Raw genomic sequence first — 25656 nt, 5'->3', positions numbered from 1 at the left:
CTTTGCTCTCCCCCAAAGGGTTATAAGTTAAGCTATAGACTCTCTTGGGCCAACGCTGCACTCAGCCAAGCAGATCCACCCTTTGCCTCTCCACATGATACATGAGTGATCTCGACGAAACACCTACTAACCACAGCTCTGATTCCGGTTTGGCGATTTCCCATTTAATTACTAATCTACAACCACACGCAACTACAATGGTGAGTATCGACCGAAGCAGGATGATCTCTACATGAGATATGCAACGCGTACGTGATTCAATTGATCCTAACACAGTACCCTACCACAGGTGTCAACACCCCCCAGAGCGCCGCCTCATTAAGACCACTGGTGCTATCGCACGGCCAAACTGAGCACTCGCTGCTGGTGCCCACCTCTCTGTACATCAACTGCACCACGCTCCGAGACCAGTTCTACGCCTCTCTACCTCCAGCCACTGAAGACAAGGCCGACGATGATGAGCCCTCCTCCTCCACAGAGCTTCTAGCTGCCTTCCTGGGATTTACTGCCAAGACCGTCGAGGAAGAGCCCGGACCATACGACGACGTTCTCTCTCTCGTGCTTAACGAGTTTGAGACCCGGTACTTGCGAGGTAACGACATCCACGCTGTGGCCTCCTCCTTGTTACAAGACGAGGACGTGCCTACCACCGTTGGTAAGATCAAGAGGGTGATTCGAGCCTACTACGCCGCACGAATTGCCTGCAACCGGCCCATCAAGGCCCACTCGTCGGCTCTGTTCCGAGCCGCATCTGAAGACTCGGACAACGTCTCTCTGTACGCCATCTTCGGTGGCCAGGGAAACACCGAGGACTACTTTGAGGAACTGCGGGAGATTTACGACATCTACCAGGGGCTGGTCGGCGACTTCATTCGGGAATGTGGAGCCCAGCTTCTGGCGCTGTCTCGAGATCACATTGCTGCTGAGAAAATTTATACCAAGGGCTTTGATATCGTCAAGTGGCTGGAACACCCCGAGACCATCCCCGACTTTGAGTACCTAATTTCTGCTCCCATCTCTGTACCCATCATCGGTGTTATCCAGCTGGCACACTACGCTGTCACCTGTCGAGTTTTGGGTCTTAATCCTGGCCAGGTCCGAGACAACCTCAAGGGTGCCACTGGCCATTCTCAGGGTCTGATCACCGCAATTGCCATCTCTGCCTCCGACTCGTGGGACGAGTTCTATAACTCTGCCTCTCGAATTCTCAAGATCTTCTTCTTCATCGGTGTCCGTGTCCAACAGGCTTACCCCTCCACTTTCCTGCCTCCCTCCACTCTGGAAGACAGTGTCAAGCAGGGTGAGGGCAAGCCCACTCCCATGCTGTCCATCCGAGACCTGTCTCTCAACCAGGTTCAGGAGTTCGTCGATGCCACCAACTTGCATTTGCCCGAAGATAAGCAGATCGTCGTGTCTCTGATCAATGGTCCTCGAAACGTTGTCGTTACTGGCCCCCCCCAGTCTCTGTATGGTCTGTGTCTTGTGCTTCGAAAACAGAAGGCCGAGACCGGTCTGGACCAAAGCCGAGTGCCCCACAGTCAGCGAAAGCTCAAATTCACACATCGTTTCCTGCCCATCACCTCTCCTTTCCACTCGTACCTGCTGGAGAAGAGCACGGATCTGATCATCAACGACCTGGAGTCTTCCGGTGTGGAGTTTGTGTCCTCCGAGCTCAAGGTGCCTGTTTACGACACCTTTGATGGCTCCGTGCTGTCTCAGCTACCCAAGGGTATCGTCAGCCGTCTGGTCAACCTCATCACTCATCTGCCCGTCAAGTGGGAGAAGGCCACTCAGTTTCAGGCCTCCCACATTGTGGACTTTGGTCCCGGTGGCGCTTCTGGTCTTGGTCTGTTGACCCACAAGAACAAGGATGGAACTGGAGTGCGAACTATTCTTGCTGGTGTCATTGACCAGCCCCTCGAGTTCGGCTTCAAGCAGGAGCTGTTTGACCGACAGGAGTCGTCCATTGTTTTTGCTCAAAACTGGGCCAAGGAGTTTTCTCCCAAGCTCGTCAAGATCTCCTCCACCAACGAGGTCTATGTCGACACCAAATTCTCTCGTCTGACTGGCCGAGCCCCCATCATGGTCGCTGGTATGACCCCTACCACTGTCAACCCCAAATTTGTGGCTGCCACTATGAACTCCGGCTACCACATCGAGCTTGGTGGTGGAGGCTACTTTGCCCCCGGTATGATGACCAAGGCCCTTGAACACATTGAGAAGAACACTCCTCCCGGATCCGGTATCACCATCAACCTGATCTACGTCAACCCTCGACTGATTCAATGGGGTATTCCTCTGATTCAGGAGCTTCGACAGAAGGGTTTCCCCATTGAAGGTCTCACCATTGGTGCCGGTGTGCCCTCTCTGGAGGTTGCTAACGAGTGGATTCAGGATCTGGGCGTCAAGCACATCGCCTTCAAGCCTGGATCCATCGAGGCCATCTCCTCGGTGATTCGAATCGCCAAGGCCAACCCAGACTTTCCTATCATCCTTCAGTGGACCGGAGGTCGAGGAGGAGGACATCATTCGTTTGAGGACTTCCACGCTCCCATTCTGCAGATGTACTCCAAGATCCGACGATGCAGCAACATTGTGCTGATTGCCGGATCTGGTTTCGGTGCTTCTACCGACTCCTACCCATACCTCACCGGTTCATGGTCCCGAGACTTTGACTACCCTCCCATGCCCTTTGACGGTATCCTGGTTGGTTCTCGAGTCATGGTTGCCAAGGAGGCTTTCACTTCTCTGGGAGCCAAGCAGCTCATTGTTGACTCTCCGGGTGTTGAGGATTCTGAGTGGGAGAAAACCTACGACAAGCCCACTGGTGGCGTCATCACCGTTCTCTCCGAGATGGGTGAGCCTATCCACAAGCTCGCCACTCGAGGTGTGCTCTTCTGGCACGAGATGGACAAGACCGTGTTCTCCCTGCCCAAGAAGAAGCGTCTGGAAGTGCTCAAGTCCAAGCGAGCCTACATCATCAAGCGTCTCAACGACGACTTCCAGAAGACTTGGTTTGCCAAGAACGCCCAGGGACAGGTGTGTGATCTCGAAGACCTCACCTACGCGGAGGTCATCCAGCGACTTGTTGACCTCATGTACGTGAAGAAGGAAAGCCGATGGATCGATGTCACTCTCCGAAATCTTGCCGGCACTTTCATTCGACGAGTTGAGGAGCGATTCTCCACCGAGACAGGTGCCTCTTCTGTGTTGCAGAGCTTTTCCGAGCTGGATTCCGAGCCCGAGAAGGTTGTCGAGCGGGTGTTTGAGCTCTTCCCTGCCTCTACTACCCAGATCATCAACGCTCAAGACAAGGACCACTTCCTCATGCTGTGTCTCAACCCCATGCAGAAGCCCGTGCCCTTCATCCCTGTTCTGGATGACAACTTTGAGTTCTTCTTCAAGAAGGACTCTCTGTGGCAGTGCGAGGACCTCGCAGCTGTTGTGGACGAAGACGTTGGACGAATCTGTATTCTTCAGGGTCCCGTTGCTGTCAAGCACTCCAAGATTGTCAACGAGCCCGTCAAGGAGATTCTCGACTCCATGCACGAAGGTCACATCAAGCAGCTGCTTGAGGATGGCGAGTACGCTGGCAACATGGCCAACATCCCCCAGGTCGAATGCTTTGGTGGAAAGCCTGCTCAGAACTTCGGTGACGTTGCTCTCGACTCTGTCATGGTTCTTGATGACCTCAACAAGACCGTGTTCAAGATTGAGACCGGCACCTCTGCTCTGCCTTCTGCTGCAGATTGGTTCTCTCTGCTGGCCGGTGACAAGAACTCTTGGCGACAGGTCTTCCTGTCCACTGACACCATTGTGCAGACCACCAAGATGATCTCCAACCCTCTGCATCGACTTCTGGAGCCCATCGCAGGTTTGCAGGTTGAGATTGAGCACCCTGATGAGCCCGAGAACACCGTCATCTCTGCTTTCGAGCCCATCAACGGCAAGGTCACCAAGGTGCTGGAGCTGCGAAAGGGTGCCGGAGACGTCATTTCGCTGCAGCTGATCGAAGCGCGTGGCGTTGACCGAGTCCCCGTTGCTCTTCCTCTGGAATTCAAGTACCAGCCCCAGATTGGCTACGCTCCCATTGTTGAGGTTATGACCGACAGGAACACCCGAATCAAGGAGTTCTACTGGAAGCTGTGGTTTGGCCAGGACTCCAAGTTTGAGATTGACACCGACATCACCGAGGAAATCATTGGCGATGACGTTACCATCTCTGGCAAGGCCATTGCCGACTTTGTCCACGCTGTTGGCAACAAGGGCGAGGCCTTTGTTGGTCGATCTACCTCTGCTGGTACTGTCTTCGCTCCCATGGACTTTGCCATTGTTTTGGGCTGGAAGGCCATTATCAAGGCAATCTTTCCCCGAGCAATTGATGCTGACATTCTGCGTCTGGTACATCTGTCCAACGGCTTCAAGATGATGCCTGGCGCCGACCCTCTGCAGATGGGTGATGTTGTTTCCGCCACTGCCAAGATCGACACTGTCAAGAACTCCGCTACCGGCAAGACTGTTGCTGTTCGAGGTCTTCTCACCCGAGACGGCAAGCCTGTCATGGAGGTTGTTTCCGAATTCTTCTACCGAGGCGAATTCTCCGACTTCCAGAACACTTTTGAGCGACGAGAGGAGGTACCCATGCAACTGACCCTCAAGGACGCCAAGGCCGTGGCCATTCTCTGCTCCAAGGAGTGGTTTGAGTACAATGGCGACGATACCAAGGACCTCGAGGGCAAGACCATTGTGTTCCGAAACTCGTCATTCATCAAGTACAAGAATGAGACCGTCTTCTCTTCTGTGCACACCACCGGTAAGGTATTGATGGAGCTGCCCTCCAAGGAGGTCATTGAGATTGCCACTGTTAACTACCAGGCTGGCGAGTCTCATGGCAATCCCGTCATTGATTACCTGGAGCGAAATGGAACCACCATTGAGCAGCCTGTTGAGTTTGAGAAGCCCATCCCTCTGTCCAAGGCAGATGATCTTCTCTCCTTCAAGGCTCCTTCTTCCAACGAGCCCTACGCTGGTGTGTCCGGTGACTACAATCCCATCCACGTGTCTCGAGCCTTTGCTTCCTATGCATCCCTTCCTGGAACCATCACCCACGGTATGTACTCTTCTGCTGCTGTTCGATCTCTGATTGAGGTCTGGGCTGCCGAGAACAATGTGTCTCGAGTTCGAGCCTTCTCCTGTCAGTTCCAGGGCATGGTTTTGCCCAACGACGAGATTGTGACTCGACTGGAGCACGTTGGCATGATCAACGGTCGAAAGATCATCAAGGTTACCTCCACCAACCGGGAGACCGAGGCTGTTGTTCTGTCTGGCGAGGCTGAGGTCGAGCAGCCCATCTCCACCTTTGTCTTTACTGGCCAGGGCTCTCAGGAGCAGGGCATGGGTATGGACCTGTACGCCTCTTCCGAGGTGGCCAAGAAGGTCTGGGACAAGGCTGACGAGCACTTCTTGCAGAACTACGGTTTCTCCATCATCAAGATCGTTGTGGAGAACCCCAAGGAGCTGGATATTCATTTTGGAGGCCCCAAGGGTAAGAAGATCCGAGACAACTATATCTCTATGATGTTCGAGACCATTGATGAGAAGACCGGCAACCTCATTTCCGAGAAGATCTTCAAGGAGATTGACGAGACCACCGACTCTTTCACCTTCAAGTCCCCCACCGGTCTGCTTTCTGCTACCCAGTTCACTCAGCCCGCTCTGACCCTCATGGAGAAGGCGTCCTTTGAGGACATGAAGGCTAAGGGTCTTGTCCCCGTGGATGCAACCTTTGCTGGTCACTCCCTTGGTGAGTACTCCGCTCTTGCTTCTCTTGGTGATGTCATGCCCATCGAGTCTCTTGTTGATGTCGTCTTCTACCGAGGTATGACTATGCAGGTTGCTGTTCCCCGAGATGCCCAGGGTCGGTCCAATTACGGTATGTGCGCTGTCAACCCCTCTCGAATCTCTACCACCTTCAACGACGCTGCTCTTCGGTTTGTCGTTGACCACATCTCCGAGCAGACCAAGTGGCTGCTTGAGATTGTCAACTACAACGTTGAGAACTCTCAGTACGTGACTGCCGGTGACCTGCGAGCTCTCGACACCCTCACCAATGTGCTCAACGTGCTCAAACTCGAGAAGATCAACATTGACAAGCTGCTCGAGTCTCTGCCTCTGGAGAAGGTCAAGGAGCACCTTTCTGAGATCGTCACCGAGGTGGCCAAGAAGTCCGTTGCTAAGCCTCAGCCCATTGAGCTGGAACGAGGCTTTGCCGTGATCCCTCTCAAGGGCATCTCTGTGCCTTTCCACTCTTCGTACCTGCGAAATGGTGTCAAGCCCTTCCAAAACTTCCTGGTGAAGAAGGTGCCCAAGAACGCTGTCAAACCTGCCAACCTCATTGGCAAGTACATCCCCAACCTCACTGCCAAGCCCTTTGAGATCACCAAGGAGTACTTTGAAGAGGTTTACAAGCTCACCGGTTCCGAGAAGGTCAAGAGCATCATCAACAACTGGGAGTCTTATGAGTCCAAGCAGTAAGTTGCTGGATCTCTCGTGGAGGATTTAGAAGGAATATTAGAGGAGATTAAAGGAGGATTTTTGTTTATATATGTTTTAATGGATTATTGTTATTGACCTCATTGTATTTACTGCACTATGTATTTACGAGTACAATGGTTGCTACAGTACATACTGTACAATGGTCTATGGCAGCTTGATGCTGTGGTTGTTTTACAACTTCGCTTTAACCGTCTTCTTCAATCGCATAGTCTTCTTCAGCAGCGTCTTGTGTCGACTCATGAGATAGGTACGTGCCAAGTTGGACCATGACACTAAACGTGTTTAATTAGTAATATTCGTGCAAGCGTACATTCATTTCAAAGGTTATTCTTTCACAGCAAAGTTATAATTAAATGAATGTATATGCAGAAAAAAAATATATAGGGACACCACGTTCTGACTGGTGTGTGCTTGCTCATTCACCAGAAAGAGATTCTAGATCAGTGGATAAAGCTATCTACAGGATGGACATCTCGTCTACGACCAAGCTGGGTCCTCCCATCACTATGTGATTACCTCTCATCATTGTGAGGTGAGTCAGGTATTACCCTACCGGATATTACTTCAACACCTATGACCCTGATAATTATCACCAAGCACGACTGACTTCGGGGACATTACACAGACGGTTTTTGACGCCGCCAGCACTGAAACTACAGTACTAACTGATACAACAACAGACTATACCCATCACTACATGGACTGCACCAATCACCCACCCGCATTCGTTTTTAACACCCATTCACACCCATTCACATCAACCTTACACAATGGAAAGAAACCCTCTGGATGTATGGGACACGGCAGGGCGCCCTCGTCCTGCTATTTCTCAGATCCAGCGCATTAACATCTTTGATTTCGACAATACTCTGTTCAAGACGCCACTGCCCAACCCGTCTCTCTTCTACGGAAAGACGGTAGCTATGTTGCAGAGCAGCAGTGGTATCCATCTTGGCGGCTGGTGGGCCGACCCACGATTTCTCTTAGCTACCGGAGAGGGATTTGAGAAGGAACAAAGAAGAGCTTGGGAGGGCTGGTGGAATGAAAACGTGGTGGATCTGGTCCGCTTGGCTAGCGAGGATCCAAGCAGTCTCAACATTCTTCTAACAGGCAGGAAGATGACGAAGTTTGTTATTTCCATCACAGCCATGGTGACGGCGAAGAAGCTACCATTTCATGCCATTGTGCTGCGCAAGGGAGACGCAGAAAACACGCTGGCATTCAAAATTGAGGTCATGAAGGATCTGCTGACATACTACTCAGGCTGCCAGGAGATTACAGTGTACGACGATCGTCCTAGCCAGGCTAACGGCTTTAGACGGTTCTTCAAACAATTTCAGACGGAGCACCGAAACTCTCTTCTATACGACGTGGTGGACTGTTTGGAGGAGACACGGTACTTGGATCCTCTGTTAGAACGGGATCTAGTCATTGGGGTGTTGGAGGCTCATAATGAGGCAGTTCAGAAACGATATCTGAGCTCATATGTCAGCAACGGCACCCTGAATCTGAAAAGGGTCTTTTTCAATCTCTCCTACAAGGTAGATCCTCACTGCACCAAGAAGCTACTGGAGATTTTGGTGACCCACATCGCTAAAGAAGACAAGGTCGCTGCTGAAGTTGTTGCGGCCACCTCCGAGGAGTCAGCTGAGTCTAGCGGTGAAGATGAACCTGCTAAGGTCGAAGACTACTTCAACTACCACTGCGACTCCATGATTATCACTCGGCGTGACGAGAAACTGGTTCTGGAGCAGGTGCAGGGGGTGGGCCACAGAGACACGTGGAAGGTGTTGCAGATAGGCTACGTTGCCGGAAAGGTCTGGGCCTTACGTTTGGCACCTGATACGCTCGAGGCTGCCGCTAGATGCGTAACAGAAAAGATGCCTACCGAATTGCTGATCGCCACTAGCAAGGATGCTAAGAGCGCCGACAGTCTGAAGATTGACAACTGGACCGGCATCGACGAAGGCTGTGCCGCACTGCAAGAGATGCGCATCTTCACCACGGTCAAGGAGCAGGTTCTGTACCGTATCGAGCCCGTCAACCCCAAGCAGAAGAAGGCAGTATCAGCAGGACGAGTCAAAAAGTCTCGACAGGCGAAGAAAGACAAGTCTGCATTTTTGGGGAGCTATTATTAAAGCGGTAGTTGACTGAAAAAAGGCACATGCCAAATCAGACAATCGAGATAAGGTTGTGTGGAGTCAAATAGGCAAGCCTTGTGTCTCATGTGTACTGTAGATATTGTTTCAATCGACGTAAATGTACATATCGTATTACACAATCGAATGTGACAACCATCGTACTTGTGGAACTTATGTGTGCTGAAACCAGACTACTGTAGCTAGAGTTGTAATATTCGCCAGTTACAGGTATTATACGAGGCACACAAGGACAAGAGTTATCTTAGAGCCAGTTAGCAGTCTTATTAGTGCCTCGACAAGTCATAGAATGTCAGCTATGAAATCTTGATTGGGGACGTGGGATACCTGATAACCGCCTTCTGCTATTGAAAATTATGACATACTTATGGATACGAGCTACCCTGTAGAGCTACTTGAACGGTGCAGTAAGGCTTTGCACGGAGGAGGGGGTACAGCGGCTTCTGTGTGTGGTGTTCTACAGTGGGCAGGCACAATATGATACAAGTACATACTGTAGATTCGGTAGGTCGATGCTTGATGTATCGTACAAGGTGGGGTATTTTATTTTTCGTGGTGCGCGACTTGTGCCAAGACGTGAGCCCCATGGAATATGGGGATTCCACCTGTCAGGAGGGGGGACAGTTATACGCCAGGATCCAATAGCATCCAATTCAAATGCAAATGCAAATGCAACCAGCGGATTAGCCTTCACGATAGCCTGACTCGTGTTTTATTTTGATGGAGAGACAATGACAAAAGAGCGACACTGAACGTAGCTACCACTACGGTACATACCTTGTGATGTTCGGTCGTTTTTGGTATTCCATTGCAACATGCATGATTTAGGATGTGTGAGAGTACAAGTACTGTAGTCTTACTGTAGTTTATACTACGGCACCGTGTAATGTTGTCTTGTGAGTAGAAATATTTTCTGTTAGTGGCCAACAGCTTGTGTTGAAGCCCCTCTTTGACCCTTCCGTTCTCTTTGGCCTGAGCGACCGGGCAGATGTTTTTGGCAGATCCATTTCTCCCAACCCCCCAACCTTGCCTAATTGTTAGGACCGAGACCATAACGTCTAATTAAGCTACAGTAAGTAGAGTTTGTCCCAACATGCGAGGAGCGTCCACAGTGTGCATATTAGCTGGGTGGTGGGTATAGACTAAATTGGTGAAACCGACGACAGCAAAAAAGGAAGACAACTGGGCCGGACATTTAGAAAAAGTTGGGAGAGACAGGACTCAGCACACCAGGAAGCAACACAACCCATTGAAGACGACACATACCCGCTCGCCGGCCATTCCGCATCATCATGAAGGCCAAACCATTAACGATCCATTGGCACACCGACAGTGAGCCAATCTATTCACTAGACCTGCAGAAGGGCAAATATCATGGGGGAAGCCGTCTGGCAACTGCCGGAGGAGATGGTAACGTGCGAATATGGAGAGTCTCCAAGCCCGAGACTTCCGACACAGACACGATCGATAACTTATCGGTTGAGTATCTCGCTACCCTGACCAAGCACGAAGGAGCGGTTAACGTGGTACGGTTCGATCCCACGGGCCAACTGCTGGCCTCAGCCGGAGATGACAAGACGCTTGTAATCTGGTCGCTGGTAACCCGCAACGGCGAAATTGTGCCGCCAAAGAAGGAGTTTGGGCGGGACGATGTGGACGAAGAGTCGTGGAAACCGCGTACCCCGTTCGTTATGCACAAGCTGGACGCGAAACGCCCTCCACCGGAGGTGTATGATATTGCATGGTCGCCAGACTCGCAGTTCATTCTAGTGGGCTGCATGGACAACATTGGAAGGATATTCAGCGTGGCCACGGGTCAATGTGTTAGAGAAGTGGCCGAACACTCACACTATGTCCAGGGTGTGGCATGGGACCCTCTCAACGAGTACCTAGCTACACAGAGCAGCGATCGGTCCGTTCATATCTATGCACTCAAAAATAGAGAAGGAACGTATCTTCTGGATGCTGCTGAGCAGGAAAAGAACAGACTGGAGCTCCATCAAAAGTCTAACAAGGCAGAGCTGCCAGTTAAGAACGCGCCCTCCACACCAGTCATGTCATCGTCACAACTGTCATCAACTTCAGGCTCTCTGACGCCCTCAAGCCACCATCATCACGACATTGATGTGGGCACACCCAGCACTCCTGTCGGAAACATGAACCCTCCTTCCAGTACTCAGACACACTCGCGAAAGTCTTCTTTTAGCGGCTCCAACAGAAGCGAGAGTCCCCTGCCTTCCTCATTCATTCCTCTGCCAGCAGTCAAACCAGCGGAGTCGCCCAAGGTCAGAAACTCGGCGTTATACCAGAACGAGTCATTTCCGTCCTTCTTCAGAAGACTATCCTTCAGTCCCGATGGCAGTCTGCTCTTCACGCCAAGTGGAGTGTTCAAGTACGAAAACACAAACGCAGACACGAACACGGTCTATATCTACTCACGGGCAGGGCTGAACAAGCCACCCGTTGCTTACCTTCCGGGCCTTCACAAACCATCACTGGCAGTCAAATGTTGTCCTCTTCTCTTCAAGCTCCGTGGAACTCCTGTTGACACAGCAAACATCACTAAAGATAACACACCAGCTGGAGCCCCTAAGAATGACGAGACTGGCGAGAAAATGAGCTCTCCGGCATTCGCACTGCCCTACAGAGTCATCTACGCGGTGGCAACCCAGGACTCTGTGGTCATCTACGACACAGAACAGCATCATCCACTCGGTATTGCCACCAGCTTGCATTTTGCCCCTCTGACTGATCTGTCGTGGTCCGACGACGGCCGGAATCTCTTTGTGTCTTCTGTCGACGGCTTCTGTTCAGCTCTGACGTTTAGCAAGGAGGATCTGGGGGAGTTGTACACAGGAGAGGTCCCAGCTACCTCTACGGTAACTGGTGCTGCCCCTACTGCCACTCCAATGAAGACTCCACCCACCAGCTCAAATGAAACCCTGAGTGACAACCGGCCAAAGTTCTCGCAGCTGCCCACCGTTCCTTCCTTCACACCCACCTCCAACTCTTCGTCGGTGTTCAGAAGCATGTCTGCATCTTCCAGCCCGGCATCGGGAAGTTCTCAGATGAACATCATGACCCCGACTCATCGGCCTTTGCAAACAGTCAATGTTCCAGGTCTGTCTTCAGCCGAGTTGGACTCCATCTCCCGAGGGGCTTACGGAACTGCTAACCTAAGTCGACATGAGCGGGCCAGTTCCACTTCGTCTACAGATACTCAACGATCCGACTTTATCGCCCAGCCGCAGCCCAAAAAGAAACGACGTATTGCACCTACGTTGGTTCCTGAATCTACAGGTTCTTCTTCTCCTGCCAGTTCAACTTCGGCTCCAGCTACTGTCGACTCGGTGCTTAACAATGAGCCTCACGATAAAAAATGAACGCTACAGGATACCGGAGCGGCGCGTATATAATCAATAATTAATATGGATAAAAGAATAGATTTTGTGCTTGAGATATACAGCTACTGTACATACTGTATTTAATGGGATTGTGAGTAAATTAAGGACCTTTTACGCTTTTTTTTCTTCATTTTTTCTTCTTCTTTCAACTGTCCACATTTACTTGTATTCAGACACCGTGGTACAAGTATTGTACCTTGTGCTTGTAATATTTATACCACTGACAAAAGCGTGGATTCAGATTTGCTATCTGTTAAACCACAACCAGAGAGTCTTATTCTAAGTAGAGTCTCGCACTCGTATGTACATACCGTACATACTGTATACAGCTCACGCTCTTTCACATTTATTCATTCAAAGAGCTACTTTCCAACCATAACGACCAGGTTCAACATTTTAATTTATTTATGTACAAAGTGCTTATTTAATCATGTTGTTGATGAGGTCGGAGCTGGAAGCGGCGCGGGGAGATCGGCTTCCTCGGGGAGAGTAGTTAGTGTCTCGCTTGCCCTGGACAGTCATGACAATGTTTCCAGTCTTGCTGTCAATGGCAGAGGTCTGGACGTTGAAGTGAGAGACTCGCTGGCCATCTCGGTAGGGAGCGGTGGCTCGAGTGTGGTCGAGATCAAGCTTAGCAACGACACCTCCGATGGCAGCCACAGAAGTAGCCCGTTCGCCGTCTCGGACTCGGCCGGAAACAAGAATGCTCTCCTGGACACCGTTTCGTGAGTTTCGCAGAGATCCAGAAGGGACGTACGAAAGACCACCAGTGGCCTTGATCTCCTGGTGAGCTCTGGCGGGCAGTTCAATGTTCTCGTTAACGTATGACTTGGCGAGCTTGAGCAGCTGAGAAGGGTAGTTCATGTTGACAGGATCGACCTTGGACAGAAAGGACTCTCGGGTCATAGGAAGCTTTCCCGACTCGTTCTTGTGGGGCTGTGTAAAGAAAGGATCCATCTTCTTCTCGCTGGTGGACTTTCCACCTCCGTGCACAGACGTGAAGGCCAGACCGGTGGATCGGAGACGCTGGGCAGCTCCGTGGTACCGGGTACCGTATGTGAGCTCAGCCATCTGCATTCGTGTATCAATGGCCTCAACAGAAGCTACCTCTGACTTGAACAGAGGAGGAACAGGTCGCTTAAGGCCCCAATCAGATCGTCTCTTGGTCTCGGGGGTAGCAGTGATTACCTGCTGGACAGGAACTGCGGGATTAGCATTCTTGCCCTTGGGGATAACAATAGATGCATACCGACTGTTTTTGAGTAGAGACCCAAAGCTCCGCGACGGCTTTGACATAGACATTTTGCCGATTCTGCTGTATGCCTTTTGTTCGTGTTGTAATATGTGAATTTTCACATCTCGACCGGGTAAAATTGGGATGAAAATAAAGTTTGGTAATATTAGTAAGCGCCTGTTGGATTAATGAAGTACACGTCGGTTACAAAATAGCAGTCGCCTGTACAGTATTCGAAGAATATATATATATCTATATATACCATTTACATGGTGGTCACGTGAATTCCTTATTTTCTTTGTATTTTCATACCTACAAAACAGAAATCAATTCCGGTTAACACGCACAACGACATACTACAGTAGCCAATTTAATATTAGTTCAAGTACTCACCTAAATTACTCGACACTGCACATACTCGACACAGCGCCAGATACATCCCCTACAGTAGTGCAGCACAAGGCTTCTTGATCCACTGAAGACCGTCGTTACTCGCTAACATACTCGTACATATCATAATCCATAAAACTAGTTATCCCATCCAACATACTCTCTACCAACAACTCGGTAGACCTTGACCTCACCGCTCTTGAGATCAGCTAGACGATAAGACTCCTGTTTGACCTTGGCAGAGCCAGTGCCGAGATCTTTCTCATGCTGCTCAAACACCCGCAGCTTTCGCTTGGTGCCGTCCCACTCGTAGACAACACCAGAGTGTGGCACAGCAACGCCAACCTCAACAACAGACGACTTCTTGCCAAGACCGCCCTTGGAGGAGAAAGAGGCATTTCGGAAAACAACAACGTCTCCAGCTCTAATCTCATCATACTGTTGGGTGGTCGCATTGCCCATGTTGGCATAGACAAGAGCACCAAAGGCTCGGCCTCCAATGGAAGGCATGGCGTCCTTGATGGAGGCCACGCACTGAGGTGCAAGAGAACCATCAGCAACTAGCTGGCCAAATTGTCGATGAGCAAGGTCTACCATCTTTCGACCGTTGAGCTTGTGAGCCTCCTCGAGCTTGGGCTGGGGCCAAGGAGATGGAGGAGGCGTAGAAGACTGCTCAAAGGTGGCCCCACCCTCAGTGGTCCACTGGGCAGAAATGGTGGTCTGAGAATAGTCTGCGTAGACCACGTAAATGTCTCGAGACAGCTGGGTTCGGCCACCTCGCTTGTGGGTCTCGTTATCTTCCATCTCATAAATGGCCTCACCGGCTCTCACTCGCTGCAGCAGAGCAGGAGGGATGCCATTGGGCTCCAGCCACCATTGGGAGTTTTCTCCGAGGTCGAGGTCTCGGGCCAAGTAGCCACTATGCAGATCAACGGAGGTTCTACTTCGTCGAGAAGTTGACGTACGTGACAAACCAGGGGGTGCACCAGCGGGAGCTCCAGGGGGTGTTCCATGGGGAGGAGGAACTGGTACTCCAGTAGGCACGGGAGGAGCAGGAGCTCCAGAAGGTGCCGGGGGAGCAGGGGCATGCTGAGGTGGGGGAGGCACATGCTGGAGAGCAGGAGGCACAGGAGCCGCCTGAGGGGGAGGAGCATGTCGAGGCATGGGGGGAGAGGCGTTCGGAACCGGTGGTGGAGGTGCTCGAGAGGGAGGCTGAGGCGCATGATGGGCATCAGGGGCATGTGGGGGTGGAGGAGGAGGAACGGCATGCGAACGGGGGGTTGCAGGAGGCTCCAGGAACCCGGGGGTGCGTGCTGATGAGGCATGCCTGGGAGGGGGCACTTGGGGAGAACCAGGGACAGGGGGGAGGAGGAGGAGGAGCTGCAGCCCGCTCGGGAGGGGGAGGAGGAGCTGATCGCTCAGTGGCTGGAGGAGGGGGAGGGGGGCTCCTCGCTCAGGCGACTGTGGGATTGGTGGAGGAGCCCGAGAAGCAGGAGGAGATGTAGGAATGGGAGGAGGAGCTGAGGTCACAGGAGACTGGGGGATTGGTGGAGGAGCTCGCTCAGCGGGAGGAATAGGGGGAGGAATAGTACCATGGTGGACACCTCGGGCCTCCTCTTCCTCACTGAGATTGGCGTTCAAATCAGTGTCTTCATCAGCATCGTATCCTCCCACCTCGTCACTGGAGTACTGGCCAGAAACTACGCCATCAAGGCTGATGGGCTTCTGGAGAGCCGGAAGAGGCAGAACAGGAGCTCCACCGAGAGCGGAAGGACCTCGCTTGGTGGAGTCCTGTCTACGAGGATGCTGGGGGTAAATGCTGCTTGCATCCGACTCGGTGTGCTCATCGTCTCCCATTCCGGTCTCGTCTCCGGTGTGAGGCAGAGACTTACCCAGACTACTCATTCGGAAGGCGTCCTTAGGTTCTCTTTCCTTGACATGATCCTGGGGGGGAGGAGAACAAGGGACCGAAGAGACAGGCACAGGAGGCTCTCCGCCGTGGCTAGCAGGAGGGACAGCAGTCACAGGCACGGGGCCGCCCTGTTGAGGTACGGAGGGCACGGCAGGAGAACCACCCACGGGGGCGGAGGTGGGGAGAGTTGACCTAGACTCAACCTCAGTCTCATCATCCTCGTCATCGGAGTCCTTCTCATCGGAGTCAGAGTTGACCTCAATGGGAGCAGGAGGTGCCCCAGGAGAAGGAACCAAAGTGGCAACAGGGGGCACAGGTGCAGACGTGTGCTGCTGCTCTGTAGGTGGAGCAGGAGGAGCAGCTCGAGAAGTGGCGTGGGGAGGAGCCAATGGCGCAGAGGTAGGGACATGTGCAGGCTCGGCTGTCTCAGCTGGGACAGTAGGTGCAGAAGCAACAGGGGCGGCTTCGTCACCCTCGTCGGGATGAACCTCCTTCTTCTTCTTCTCCTTCTTCTCCTTCTTTTGGGGGAAGGCCTGGCCGGGGAAAGCGAAGGCTCCACCGGGAGGGCCACCCATCATACCCATACCGAGATGTCCACCACCAGAAAGCTTGGCCATTCGCTCACGCAGGGCAATTCGTCGGGCCTCCTCGTCGTCGGAATCAGAGTCGTCATCGTCGTCATCGTCATCCTCCTCTCCAGCAGCATGTCCACCAGGGGCCGGAGCACCCATCATGGCAGGAGCAGGAGCACCCATCATAGCGGGCGCAGCACCAGCAGGAACACCGCCAGGGTGAGCACGCGTTCGCTCGGTTGCAGCGTCCTCATCATCATCCTCCTCAACTCCCTCATCCACATCAGCCTCGTGGCTCAACATGGACAAAGGTCGTCCTACTTCTCCACCAACAGAGTCTCGTCGATCCAGCGAGTCTCGTCGGTCCATCGACTGTCGTCGCGAAAGAGGCTTCTCTAGAGATCGCATCGACTCGCCGGTGGCAACTCTCTCCAAAGTACCTCCCGTGGTCTGGGGTTGCACTGAGGGAGACTCCTTAGTCTGCTGCTCTTTTCGGGCCTTTCGCTCCTTTTTAGCAGCAGCAGCCGCCTCAGCTCGAGCTGCCTCAGCCGCCTGCTGTTCTTGCAGCAGTCGAATTCGGTCTCGCAGAGACACTCCGGGTGCTTCAGCCTCGGCCACAGCCTCTGGTTCCTCTTCTTTGGCCTCTTCATCACTCGAGGAGTCTCCGTATGTCTCCTTTTGTTGTTGGGGAGGCGAGTGGGCCTGGGGTTGGTCAGCAGCAGCATCGGCTGTCTTTCGCTCCTCGCTCCGAGCATTATACCGGGCTGCCTCGACAGAAGGATGAACCTGGTTGGATGGAAGAGGGGGAACGTAAGACGAAGTCTGGCCGATCTCGAACTTTCGGGGCTTTGGGGCAGGCGCAGCTGGCTTGGGAGCCTCAGCAGCCTGGTTGTTGAAAGCCGCGATTCTGTCTCGGAAGGCGTTGGACTTAGGCTTGGGAGTGGGAGCTCCTGAAGCCACTGGCTCGGCGGCGGCCTTGTTGGCCTCGTCCAGGAATGCCGTTTTCGACTTGCCCTTAGGCAGCTCCTTCTGCTCGATGTCGGCGTTAGGCTGTGATTCCTTAGGTGTCTCCTTGGAGGGCTGGTGGTGGTCAAAGGTCGAGGTCTTGGACAGCGGCTTGGGCTCGTGAGAGTCCATGGTAGCGGCTCGTGCAGGCATGCCTCGAGGGGTGTCCCAATCGTCGTCATCATCATCGTCGTCGTCATCGTTGTTGGCGTTGCGGGGCGGAATGGCGTTAGTGGCCTGTCTAACAGACTCAGAGGCAGGCTCGGCAGCGGCGGAGGCAGCGGCGGGAGTGTTACTGACACCAATTGAGTGCTCGGCGGGTTTCACGGGCTCCACGTCCTCCTTGGAATCATGGAACTCGTCAGGGTCAATGACAGACTCTCGCTTGGGCTCCAAAATGACGGACTCTCGCTTGGGCCTTCCAGCGGGACGAGCAGGAGCCGGCGGCGTGTACGCTTCGACGAAGTTCTGGGGAAAAAGACCGACCTTCTCAACTCCGTTGTCGGAGTACTTGCCCGAGTACCATTCCTCGTCCTCCACGGCGGTGACGGTGATCACTTGGCCGGGCTGGAAGACCAGATCGTCGGGATGATCACTGGTGTATTCAAACAGCGCCTTAACTGTGAACGGTGTGGACGCCATTTGGTGGTAGTGGTTGTGGTGGTTGTGTAAGGTGCGTCAATATCTGGATGTGTTGTAATTATGTGAGCTTGCGCAACGTAACTTTATTATCTAGTGGGGGGCATAAGGGCCGGAGATGAGGGCAATCGGCGATGGATGGAGTGCCGTTTACAAGAGAGATGGAGACGGATAATTGACACGTCCATATCAATTTTCCTACGAGTACTCTCATTACATCTCCCAGAACAAGCTCCCCCAAAGGTTTCGGAGATAGCTCACTGCTGGGCTATGTCCCAAAACTCAGCCAGCGGCACTCGTACAAGTAAGCCAAGCTGCGTGCACTCCACATGAACACCGCTGCACAGCAGTTACAGTATAAACCAGCGGATGTGGTTACGACTTTCCGGAAGTTGTTATTACGCTTGAAAGGAGAGATTTAGGAGCTGGATCAGAGTCAAATGGATTGAAAATACTCGACGAACTGATTTCCTTGATCACGTGAAGTTATAGCCGGTCCACTCTGTATCAGCTGACTTTGCTCGTGTCACGCTTCGGTGCCCATTACAAGTCATATCCCCCTCCTGTTTGAAATTGCGATAGACACAGTCCGCGACGTACAGTACATACAGTGCGTCCAATACTTCAGATGGTGCCACAGTGTATTTACTGTACAAACACGCACAACATAAAGCGACCTAACTATAAATACCCCGTAGACCGTAGACACATACACCCACAAGACCATCGTTGTCAGAGTCAAATCGCTCATGTGGGAATACGCTCGGAACAATGCATGTATCGCAAGACGCATATATATAGCAAGCGACGAATATCGCGACTTTCAGGACTTTTAGAGGTAAGCGACATGAGAAATTACACATAACTCACTCCCAATATTCCCCGTCTCTTGTAGATACTGTAACTATGTCGCTCACACGATAGGTTTTACACTCTATCGGGCTTGTTTCGGAATATCCGTCATCGGTCGCATCACAACCCTAACCCTGTCAAGAAGAAGGATGAACATGGAATTGAGTAGAATATGCGATACAACGATATTACAAGTAGAGAAATACTCGATCACTACGAAGCCGTACACTGTGATAGAGGGTCTCTGTGCACCACGTCCTTCCACCTCTATTTTAAGCATACATTTACTGTAGCTACAGTAAGACATATTCCACTTGTAGAAAGAAACGCCACAAGGCCAACTACAAGTAGAACAATATTGTAGGTATATAAAGAGTACAGTGAATCACAAATCACTGTTGATTATAACTTACAATACTGTAGCTACACCATATAGACAGTAGAAGCAGCAGTCATTGCACATTTAAATGCTTTCACAAGTCATGGGGCAGCGTTAGATGCATGAGGAAATTCCAACCTGTCTGGAACATAAAATGAAAGATACTACCCATTAATTAAAGGCACACATAGACACAAGAATCCACTTCATTCGCTTAGCTCTTGTGCCAAAACCCACCTGTGAAGAGTCTTTTGTTGTCTATGCTCTGCAAATAAATAGACTTCCCTTTTGCATAATCGCTCGGTGATAACCGTTGATAAGGTTACAGAGGTATCAGTATTTCTTGTACTTGTACAAGGGAATATATTTTCATTGTCATAATTCATTTGTTAGTTATTGCGTGCTATTTGTATGTTAGATGAAGAATCACTTCCTCAGATTGTAAAGAATCAACTTGTCTGCTTTAGGTGAATACAGTAAAGCCGTAGATCGTGTTTCCTTCAGCTTGACCAGCTGGTTGTAGATCTTTGCCAGGTAAGGCTTATGTGAAGGCTGGATACCAATCACCTTTCGACGCCATTCATCAAACGATGCCAGAGAAGTCACAGAAATGGCGTCAAGTATATCTTCCTTGACATCGATTGTGAAAATGGGAGCCTCCTGGATGTCGTGTACCAGCGAACGCGTGTGTCTCAACGCACGTTCCTCCTCGTCGTTCCACTGGTTGGTTCTCTTGGAGGACTTACTCTTGTTCCACTCATTCGTGATCACAGACACCTTGTTGGTGGCATAGATATCGCTAGTATCCACAATGGAAGCTGGAGGCGATGGGTCGTGAGGCACAGACAGAGAAGGGGGTGCCAGGGCGTTTGTGTTGCTGTAAGATCCACCCCGCTCATTCAACTCAGTCATCATATGACCGACGATTCCATCTCTATCAATATCAGTGTCGTCGTTCCGCGCAACATTCTTGACACGAAGGGGCTTGTACGCGGCCGCAGCAGAAGAGTAGCCACTATGCTGCTTGACGATGATGATCCAATTGATACCTTCACTCTGAGCCCGCGCAACAAGTTCCTCCGATGATGAACAATCTCGGCACAAGTCAGCTCGAATACCTGCTCCCCACAAGTCCTTCAAAACATCTAGACAAACAGTGCGCAATGTGTTACTATTGAAGGACGTAACGAGAGCATCACAACGAGAGGGGTACCAACGTTGCAACTCGAGAGCAGATGACGAAGTGGATGTGCTGAGAACCTGAACCGTGCCCTTCTTCTTTTGCTTTTTCATCAAGGCATCTCTGTAGGCCTTCATGGAGTCGAAGATTGATTCCCAAGCAAGGTTGAAGCCGACAGCATGCGTGCGGGGAACTCCTCGATCCAATGACTCGTGTCTGAACCGAGTAATCAGTCGGTCATATCGTCCACCAACAGCTAGAATGGACGTGCGCTTCTGTGGAGCGGTATCCTCAACGACAGCCTGAAACATCAGACCGCTGCGGTAGAAGTCCTCGTTGTAATTACTCAATGGAGCAACGTAGACACGACGGGTACAGCCAAAACGTTTCAGATAGGTAGAAACCTTTCGAATCCACAAGAATGACTCTGTCAGCCGAGTGGTATGCTCGCTGCCCTCGATCATCTTACGAAGACGTTGTTCGGCCTTGTCGATGTCGTCTCGGAATCCAAATGATTCCAAATCATCCAAAGCGGTGGCACCGACAGAGTACTTGGTTCGAAGCTCTTCCTTGACAACCTGGCGAGCAGGGGCCTGTCCGGTCTCGTCCAGAAGCCGAAGAGCAACAGCTCTCTGGGCTTGCCCAATACGACATGAATCCAAAATAGTCTGCAGGATATCCCAATGGTTAATGTAAATGACGACGTTGTTGTTTTTAAAAGATGGGAACAACTGGATCACCTGGTCGAGTACTCGGATAGCCTCGGCGTCATACAGAGGCAAGTCCGTAGAATCCTGGGTTACAATGTCAAAGTCAATCTCTCCAAACCGGCGGGGATGGCTAACGACATTGTTCTCATCTGCTCGATAGACATAATCACAGCAGAAAGACTTATGGTAGTAAGTCTGACCCTTGGCAAGCATTCGAGCATGAGGGAGTGTCAGGTCGAAGGGCAACTGAAGAATTGTACCCGCTTGATCGAGTACTGACACCACATTTGGGGACTTGTATATGAGAGACTTCGGAAATAGCAATGGTCGATTGTTGACCTTGATGGCACCGTGGTTTCTGAAAGTTGCCTCGATTTGCTCAATCATCTGAGCCTGGAGAAGAGAATCGCGAGAGTCCGATTTACTGCCCTCACCAGCGATTGCACGGTCGTAAAGAAACACCTGCGCTGTCTTGAGAGGTCGTGAGAACAGAGCCCGACACACTTGAGAAAGCCATGGCGAACTGGGCGAGGGGTCTACCAAGCTTCGAATCACCTCCTTGATAGTCTTGTCCTTATTAGGAATCGGCAAAATGCCTGAGGCCAAGAGTTGTTGGGCAGAAGGTCTCTTGCTGGGGTCATGGTCGAGCAAGCTTCGAATGATCTTACGAGGTTCGTTGTACTTAGAAGCCTCAAACGCTGGAGGGAAGATGACCTTAGGGTTGCGCAAGTCTCGAAGAATGTAGACACGCTCCATCGCAGTGTTCATGGGGAACACCATCTCGAAAAAGATGATACCCAAAGAGTACATGTCAACTTTCTCGTTGTAATTGGCCTCCCCGCCTGTGGCTAATACCTCATTGGCGACGTACAGCGTAGTACCGATGTCGCCTGTCATATCCTCACCTGTGTACTGAGACGAGCTCCCACCAGTTCCTGCACCGGCACCAACCAGAGAAGTTCCAGTATGGATATTCTTGGCCAGTCCAAAATCTCCGACCTTGACATTACCAGATGAGTCAATGAAAATGTTCATAGGCTTGAGATCTCGATGGATGATGCCCTGAGAATGAATGTGGCTCAGAGCATCAAGAATCTGGCCAAACAATCGCCAGCAGTCTTCAGGTTTAGATGAGAGGTTCTGCTTGATCAAATCCGCCAAAGTGTGCTTCTCACAATATTCCATTTGAATGAATAGGGTGGATTTTACCAGAGACTTGTCTTGCTTGTGTCGAGGAGAGTCACGCAGCTCAGCCAGAGCAGCCTTTCCAACGAGAGTCTTGACGGTAGTTTTGTGTCTGCTGTTGATGGGAGAAGATGTTGATACGCTCCCCGAAGAAGTCTCGTCTTCGCTGTCGCTATCGTCACTCTCGCGGTCTTCATCATCCTCTGAACTGACTCCGAATTCAATCTCAGGATACTCTCGATGCAGGGAGTTGGAGATGAAGTCCACCGAGGCGTTCATGGAGAGCTCGTCAAACGTATCTTGGTCGTATGAGCCGTTGAGACGGGCAGGAAACGCGCTGACAGATGTTTCAACTCTAGAAACACTTTCGCTCCACTCCTCCTCTGAATCGTAGTCCTCGATGGCAGACTCATCCTGATAGTCGTAGGACTCTTCCAACCACGCAGCAAAGTATCGAACCACGTACTGATTATTGAGACGAGACAGCAGCATGACCTCTGTTAGAATGGAAGTCAACTTGTCTGCTGTATGTTGAACTCGCTTGATGGCGTAGAAACGGCCATCCAACTTGTTGCGAGCCTTCACAACGACACCATAGCCACCTCGTCCTAACAAAACCGTTTCCTCGAAGTCCTGAGCATATCGAGACATGGAAAGACCACTCATGGAATCCCGGTGAGGTCGTCCATCCGTAGACATGCTTCTTCCTCGACCTCGTTTTCCACCACTGCTGGAAGCACACGCCAACTTCACTGGCGAGTCGACACCAGTTCGAAGGAATTCACAAGGCAAGAGCTCAAATGCAGAAAGACGTTTCTTGGGAGAAGGCATGAACATTTTTCGAAGGAACTCTTCCAGGGAATCTCCCAGATCCAGACTGTTGATCACATCTGTAGGTCCGTAATACTCTGACGTCACCTGCTTACCCATGAAGGTCTGAAGAAGCATCACACCCAGAGCCCACACGTCTGTCTTACGCGTCTGCTTGTTTCCACTCTGCTGCACTAGCTCAGGAGGTGACCAAGCATCACTGTCGTGTTGTATCGATGAAACAGAGGCAGTCATATCAAATGTGCACGCCGAATTCATTTCGTTAAGACGTTGACCAAAAACAGTGTATCCCAACTTGACCACTGTTTCTCCAATTTCTGCGTTTCGAAAAAGGACCACAGTGTCCACATTGACACTCTTGTGAACCAATCCAGCCTTGTGGATAGCCTCCAGGGCTTCGAGTAGTTGAATAGCCCATACTCGTGTCACTTTGAGACTCACGGTACCCACGGTATCAAGCAGATCAGACACAGTTCCTCCAGGAGAATATTCGGAAAGTAGGTATAGCGTCCATCCGGAAGTATCTGGACATCGTTGGAACTTGTGGTCGTAGAGACTGATGACGTTTTCGTGTCGAAACTTTCTCAAGTTGTCCAAGTCAGACTCGAGTAGTTGAATCATCTTCTTTCCCTCTGCCTGGATCCAGTATGTGCCCTGAAGTCTAACTTCTGTGAGAAGCAGGGATATGTCGGTTGGTGGGTCTGTCACGGGCCGCACCAAAAAATTGTTACCAAAAGAGTACCCTCGCACGGGTATTTGTCCTCCTACTCTTCTGAAACTGATTGCTGGGTGTCCTGCTCGCGAGATTGTTGTTATTCTGTCAAACTCAATGCAATCGGCCATGACTGGGCCGCCGTTTGACAATTGTCGCTCCGCAGTAAGCGCCTTTTGCGCTTCATCATCCCGCTGTTTGCGTCGCTTGAGCTCCTCCACAACCATCATCTCTAGCACTCTGTCTTCCTCCGCGTTTTCCTGTTCCCGCTTTTTGGCCTCGTCGCTCTTTTGCTTTCGTAGCTGCTCCTGTTGCTTCTCGATCTTCATCTGCCGCTCCTCCTCCAGACTGGCGGTGGACACCTTCTGTTGAAAATCCTCCAGTCGCTCCTGGATATACGAGGTGACCTCGAAGATCATCTCTGCGCCAATGAGCTCCTTGCAGGTGGCGGCGATCCACTTCTCTAACTTGGCCACCTGTGATGCTAAAATGTTTTTGGGGTTTTTGATGCGAATAACAGGGACCGTTTTGGGGTAGGTACTCGTGAGCTCGACCTGGAGCGTTAAACTGGATAGGGCATCTTCGGCGTCCGGGTCGGTCGATCGCATGTGAATCTCAAATGATGGCGAAGGCGTTTTCTATGTTAGCGTCACTGGTTCACTTATTCATCCCTCATTCTTGGATACAAGTACTCACGTTCCATGCAGATGACTTTGTGGTGTCAACAAAATCGTCCATGTAGATGGCCTTCAAAGCCTCCGCCTCGTTTTCTTGCAGTTCCTGTAACTCCATCTGGTCTATCCAAACGGAAGACACCAGGCATGTGTTTTCAAAGACGGTTAGTTGGTAAGTTTGTTCTGAGCGTTGCCAAATGCTTATGCCAGACGACTATTATTTTGAATTGGGTTTGTTGAGCCGCACGATGTCACGTGTGTAGGGTGGATCCGGAGGAACTAAAAGTCGGAGTAATGGCGGTGTTCAATACGTTGTTTGAGAGATTTCAAAGACCAGATATGTTTATTATATCTGCTTAAGTTGATTCTCTTACTGATAGACCACTTACACTTCCCGTATGAAAAACTTACACCGTTTCTGTATTTACTCCCCCATACTGTCGTTTAGATCTACTGTAGAACTTAAACTGACGCACCCCCCTCTTGCTGGATATATATGCAGAAAAAAAAAAAAATAACGCCACTATCATTATCGGTCATATCAGGCGGTTTTCAAAAGACAAAAAAAGGGGTGGGGGAGGGAAAATAACAATGAAATGATCGTGAGCTGTAAATTGACGGTACTCGATAACCCAAATTCGACGGTGTCGCCATGACAAACACGCCTAGTCCCCTCCGAAGCTGAGGCATTTGTGTTCACCTCCTTTCTCACCTGTATTTCGTTATCGAGATTTCAAGTACTTGGAGCTACTTTTGGACCGTGCATACTTCACCAAACTACAACTACAATGCAAGTACAGGTAGCATTATGTACATACTGTACTCGGACCGTTACTCGTACCGACACTGTGTGTAGGGTTACGTCGTATACACGCTAACTAAGGAAAAGATCGAGATATTGGGTAATCCTACTTTGTTTAGTCTCTACACGGGCAACTTCTGGGGTCGTTTATTGTCCTATTCTCTTGGAAGGAGACGCTACTTGTTCTTCGTTCAGATCTAAGCACTGTCATCAGCCATACGAGCAGTCTAAGAAACTACTGTAGTTATACTAACGAGGTTGATGAATTCAGTAGACACCGGCGACTATTGAGTCTCATATCTTTTATTACTCGTCCATGTACTTTGATCTCCCTCACAATTTTCTCCCTCAGTTCCACCGAAGGTTGAAGTTGAGCTGCATCCTTGCATAAAGATACAGATCGAGAAATATCCCAACAGGATGATGTACAGTAATGTTCAGTACAAGGACTGGTACAAGTA

The 25656-nt window shown here is 51.0% G+C and overlaps 6 protein-coding genes and 1 pseudogene across 6 annotated transcripts; 3 read left to right on the top strand and 4 right to left on the bottom strand.

Annotated features, from left to right (window-relative positions):
* Window positions 1-197: 197 nt before the first annotated feature.
* YALI1_B19844g (uncharacterized protein) lies at window positions 198-6534 on the top strand (the record flags this gene model as incomplete). Its single annotated transcript, XM_500912.3, has 2 exons — window positions 198-200; window positions 277-6534. The coding sequence occupies 2 exons, from the start codon at window positions 198-200 to the stop codon at window positions 6532-6534; spliced, it is 6261 nt and encodes a 2086-aa protein (XP_500912.3).
* A 401-nt stretch (window positions 6535-6935) lies between these two features.
* On the bottom strand, window positions 6936-7125 carry YALI1_B19776g (Misc non-coding; annotated as a pseudogene).
* Window positions 7126-7325: 200 nt separating this feature from the next.
* YALI1_B19774g (uncharacterized protein) lies at window positions 7326-8693 on the top strand (the record flags this gene model as incomplete). Its single annotated transcript, XM_500911.3, has 1 exon — window positions 7326-8693. The coding sequence occupies one exon, from the start codon at window positions 7326-7328 to the stop codon at window positions 8691-8693; it is 1368 nt and encodes a 455-aa protein (XP_500911.1).
* A 1313-nt stretch (window positions 8694-10006) lies between these two features.
* Window positions 10007-12097, top strand: YALI1_B19747g (uncharacterized protein; the record flags this gene model as incomplete). Its single annotated transcript, XM_500910.1, has 1 exon — window positions 10007-12097. The coding sequence occupies one exon, from the start codon at window positions 10007-10009 to the stop codon at window positions 12095-12097; it is 2091 nt and encodes a 696-aa protein (XP_500910.1).
* A 441-nt stretch (window positions 12098-12538) lies between these two features.
* Window positions 12539-13420, bottom strand: YALI1_B19713g (mitochondrial 37S ribosomal protein bS1m; the record flags this gene model as incomplete). The annotated part of the gene is made up of 1 exon (XM_500909.3): window positions 12539-13420. The coding sequence occupies one exon, from the start codon at window positions 13418-13420 to the stop codon at window positions 12539-12541; it is 882 nt and encodes a 293-aa protein (XP_500909.3).
* A 460-nt stretch (window positions 13421-13880) lies between these two features.
* On the bottom strand, window positions 13881-17873 carry YALI1_B19668g (uncharacterized protein; the record flags this gene model as incomplete). The annotated part of the gene is made up of 1 exon (XM_500908.2): window positions 13881-17873. One exon carries the CDS (start codon window positions 17871-17873, stop codon window positions 13881-13883), a length of 3993 nt encoding a protein of 1330 aa, XP_500908.2.
* Window positions 17874-19527: 1654 nt separating this feature from the next.
* YALI1_B19602g (uncharacterized protein) lies at window positions 19528-24511 on the bottom strand (the record flags this gene model as incomplete). The annotated part of the gene is made up of 2 exons (XM_500907.4): window positions 19528-24357; window positions 24416-24511. The coding sequence occupies 2 exons, from the start codon at window positions 24509-24511 to the stop codon at window positions 19528-19530; spliced, it is 4926 nt and encodes a 1641-aa protein (XP_500907.2).
* Window positions 24512-25656: the final 1145 nt, after the last annotated feature.

This window comes from Yarrowia lipolytica, chromosome 1B, assembly GCF_001761485.1.
Source record: "Yarrowia lipolytica chromosome 1B, complete sequence".
NCBI lineage: Eukaryota > Fungi > Ascomycota > Dipodascomycetes > Dipodascales > Yarrowia > Yarrowia lipolytica.
Note: the sequence above shows the minus strand (reverse complement) of the source record. Positions and strands in the feature narration are given on the sequence as shown.